This window comes from Microtus ochrogaster, chromosome 16, assembly GCF_000317375.1.
Source record: "Microtus ochrogaster isolate Prairie Vole_2 chromosome 16, MicOch1.0, whole genome shotgun sequence".
Classification (NCBI taxonomy): domain Eukaryota; kingdom Metazoa; phylum Chordata; class Mammalia; order Rodentia; family Cricetidae; genus Microtus; species Microtus ochrogaster.
Window position 1 is genome coordinate 2,102,286 of NC_022018.1, and position 4,141 is coordinate 2,106,426.

The 4,141-nt window shown below is 40.2% G+C and overlaps 1 protein-coding gene and 1 pseudogene across 1 annotated transcript in view; both read right to left on the bottom strand.

Annotated features, from left to right (window-relative positions):
• Positions 1-4,141, bottom strand: part of Hacd1 (3-hydroxyacyl-CoA dehydratase 1) — a 25,915-nt gene that overhangs the window by 7,121 nt on the left and 14,653 nt on the right. Inside the window, exon 5 of the mRNA XM_005354636.3 lies at positions 2,707-2,828. Within this exon, the coding sequence (XP_005354693.2) occupies positions 2,707-2,828 (122 nt within the window). The remainder of the gene's footprint in view (positions 1-2,706; positions 2,829-4,141) is intronic.
• LOC113456895 lies at positions 1,440-1,516 on the bottom strand (annotated as a pseudogene).

The following is a 4,141-nucleotide window of genomic DNA, read 5'->3' on the forward strand; positions in this document are numbered from 1 at the left end:
TCCTCTTCCTCCTAAATGCTGGGATTAAAGGTGTGCATCACTCACTCTTAAATTAAACAAATAAAATTTAAAAATAGTTGAAACCCTTTAAGGTCAGTGAAAATTCACGAAATGGGAATAAACTGTAATTTATTTTACCTTACTTGCACTAACTGTGATGCCTTGCTATCCCCAAAGTTCCCATTAGAGAAAATGTACGTCAGAAATTAAAATAGAAATCAGTATGAAATCATAACCCAACACAACATTATTCAGGAACACTTTCAACTCATAAATAGAATCAAGGTAGTCAATCATGATAGCAGGTCAAACTATAAATAGAAAGTTATTTCTAAAGTGAAGTTTTATTTGAGGATCAAAGCTTCCACATTTGAACTGAAATTGAATATTATTTTAGGCTGTCTAATAAAGTTGCAAAATATATTTAGATAGTTGTAATTTTCAAGAGTGTTTAGACATGAAACATAACTATCGATGATTATTGGTTGGTGTGGTAGCACATACCTTTAATCCCAGCAATTCAGGAGGCAAAGGCAGGCAGATCTCTATAAATTCAAGGCTAGCCTGGTCTACACAGTAAACTCTAAACCATCCAGGGAGTCACAGTAACACTCTGTCTTAACAAATATCATTGATGATTATAATTAATTGGTACATACATGAGGACACATATTTCAATGTTAAGCGATTTCATGTAAAACCTTTTGTTGTTGCTATTGTTTTAAATGGTCTCCCATAGTGCAGTCTCAGCTTTGAACTCACTATGCAGTAGAGGCGGGCCCTGAACTTCCAATCTTCCTGCTCTTCTTCGCAAGAGCACACTCTATTGGTATACACTGCCATGCCCAGATACTAAACCCTTAACAGTAATGAAATGACAGATGTTTGCAACACAGAAAGTTGAAACATGAATTAGAAGAGTTCTGTACTTTTCTAGAAATTCATAACATGCAAATACAATCCAAACAAGAGACCTAAGACACTAAACACTAACGGTCCTTACCTATGCAAACATGCAGTGTACACTTACCTTCTTCGAGCAAACTCTGCAAACACAACTCATGAACAGGGACAGTGTGCTGAGTTAGTAGGTTTAGAATAGCCAGGGGCTCCAAAGACTACCACGGAAATGGTCCTGACATGCACTCTAAGATTAGGCCCAACTGCACGCAAGGCTGCAAACCTCTTCAAAGGCCTAATCCTTCCAAGGGAATATATTTTCACGTAGAACAAGAATAAAATGAACCTAACGCATAATGCTGGAACCTTCTTAAAACAAAGGATGAATAAAGACAGAATTTTAGAGGATTTTAATGTATGTGAAAGGAGAAGGCACAAATGAAAGGAGCCGGGAATATTTTAAAAGTCTAAGAGTCTCAAAAAAAAAACAATCAACCATGGCACTCCTGTGTGATGGGGATTATGAAAAATTTTTTTAAATTTTCTTTCCTTCTTTGGCATTTATTTATATATTCTAGAAATGTACTATAGAAATGATCCCTGAAAGTATAGTCTCTATATATTCTAATTTATTATCATTAAGTATGACTATCACATGAGTTTTATTTATTTTTTTAATGTGCACTGGTGTTTTGTCTGTATGCATAAATGTCTGTATAAGGGTGTTAAGATCTCAGAGTTACAGACAGTTATGAGTTGCCAATGGGTGTCGGCAATTGAACCCGGGTCCTCCGGTGTGCAGTCAATGCTCTTAAGCCCTGAATCATCTCTCCAGCCCCAATACATGAGTTGTTTTTTAAAAAGGTAATTATCTAAGAAAATGTTAGGCTATAATACACGGGGACCTAGAGCAAGTATGGAAGCAGCTAGCTACCTAAGCATGCGTTAACACAAATATCAGAGGTTGTTTTGTTTTTAAGACAGGTAGTGCTGGCAGGCTGGGGACTCCCTAGTTTGACCAGGATGGCTTTGAACTCACAGAAACCCACCTGCCTCCACTTCCCAAGTACTAGGATAAAGGGCATGTGCCACCACCTGGACTTAAATATCAGCTTTTTAAAAACTGAAATAAGAGATATGTATTGTCTCTAATATCTTGTGGCATTACTTATCAGAGCTGGGAAGGATCTGAAGCCTATCAGTAGAGATGTCCCACTGTTCAGTCACCGTGGAACACTGTGTGGCAGTTCCAGGTACTGGAGGTGAAGTGTTAGACTGACCCTCACTCATACTGATTGAAAAATGTGCAAAGGAGGGGCTGCTTCAACAGTTAGGGTGCTTGCTGCCTTTGAGGAGGACCAGAGTTTGGTTCCTAGCACCTACATCAGGGGGCTCACAAACACCTGTAACTACAGCTCCAGGGGACACCTCTGGCCTCTGAGGGCACCTGAACTCACACAGATACACAAGTACATATAGAATTACAAATAAAAAAAATACATCTTCACATAATAATAGTTTAGAGCAATCAGTTAGCTACATTTTGAGTAAATTTTATTTAATATGATTCCCAAAATAGATATGATACTTTCCAAAACAATAAATGGCTATCTGAGATTACTAAGGATACGATTAGTTGGGAGGTGTTTTTACATAAAATGTATTATGGTGTTATTTGCCTATGACCATTACGGCAGCATTCTGGCATCATGGCGCTGTGACGCCAACAGTAACTCTCCAGGGTTAGCTCAGCAACACCAAGGCAGCATGCATGGGGCGTGGGAACTCAAGGCAAGACGCTGCCACCTGGCCCATTTAATGAAGTGCGGCAAGTGGTCGAGAAGACGGAAAGTGTAGAAGGAATAGCGAGTGATCTCAGTCACAGTCCAGGAGACCAGAAAAAGCACCACGCTCTCCTCGTTCTGGATCTGCGGGTTAGAGAAAGCCACAGCACTGTTGGACCTTGGGCTTCTGTTCAGTGAGATTAGCATTTTCTTTCTATTATTTGCTGTCTTTTATTACAATGGAACACAGGACACAATGTGGTCATCACTAAGTAACTGCTTCCAAATGTGAGCCTTAACTGGGTCCTATGTTGGAGAGGCTATTGGCTTAGTGATATTTTTCCTCCTTCATTCCTCAGCTCAGCCAGTAAGTGTGACATCCCAGGACATCATGGCCCTGAAAGCTGAATGGCCACAACTGACTTCCTATCGGTCATTAAATCAGACAAATGTTTCTGTGATACCATGGGGGTCTGAGTGATAATGGCCCCCATAGGCTCATATATTTAAAGCTTGGACCCCAAATGGTGGGATTGTTTGGGAAGGAATACAAAGTATGCCCTTGTTGGAGTAGTTGTGATCTTGTTAGAAGAGGTGTGCCACTGGGGGGTAGGCTTTGAAGTTTCAAAAGTCCATGCCGGCCCAATGTCCGCCTGTCTTCTCTCTGTCTGCTGCCTAGGAACCAGGATGTAAAGCTCTCAGCTCCAGCCATGCCTGTCTGCTTCCCACCATGATGATAATGGACCAACCCTCTGAAACTGTAAGCAAGCTTATAGTTTTATTGAATGTTTTCTTCTATAAGAGTTGTCTTGGTATGGTATCTCTTTACAGCAATAGAACAGTGACTACGACAGATATCAGTTCTCTAATCTGGCCATTCACCTTTATCCTGAACATTCATACTTCACTTGGGACCTTATAATGTCTCGGCTGACTATTACAACCATTTCCTAAGTGACTTCTCCTTCCTTTATTCTCCTCCCAGATGAAAGTTTTCTTAAAAATAAAACAAATAATAATAATTAAGTCAGATAAGTCATATGACTTGAAACTTAACCTTGATCTTTCATTGTTTAACAGGCTAACAAGGTACATTCTAACACCTGAACACGACATAAAAGTCCTTACAGTCTGCACTCTGCAGCAACTAGCCCTCTCGGTTTCTCACTGTGCTGCTGATGCTCTACTTTATGTGTTTCCAGACTGTGCCTTGGAGGTTCCGTGTCTATGCATGCTGATCCCTCTAATTAGAATTATTATTTCCTATACAAAACCTTTCTCATCTCTTACGACCCAGCTGGAAGATCACAGTTCCTGCAGATTTTTCTGTTATAGGTTAAATTTGAAATGTCCCACATAGGTTCACTTGTTGAACATGCCCAGTGGTAAAACTATTTCTGTGGCAATGGAAACAGGCAGGTGGGACCCATCTGGAGGACACAGGTCTCTGGGGCTGG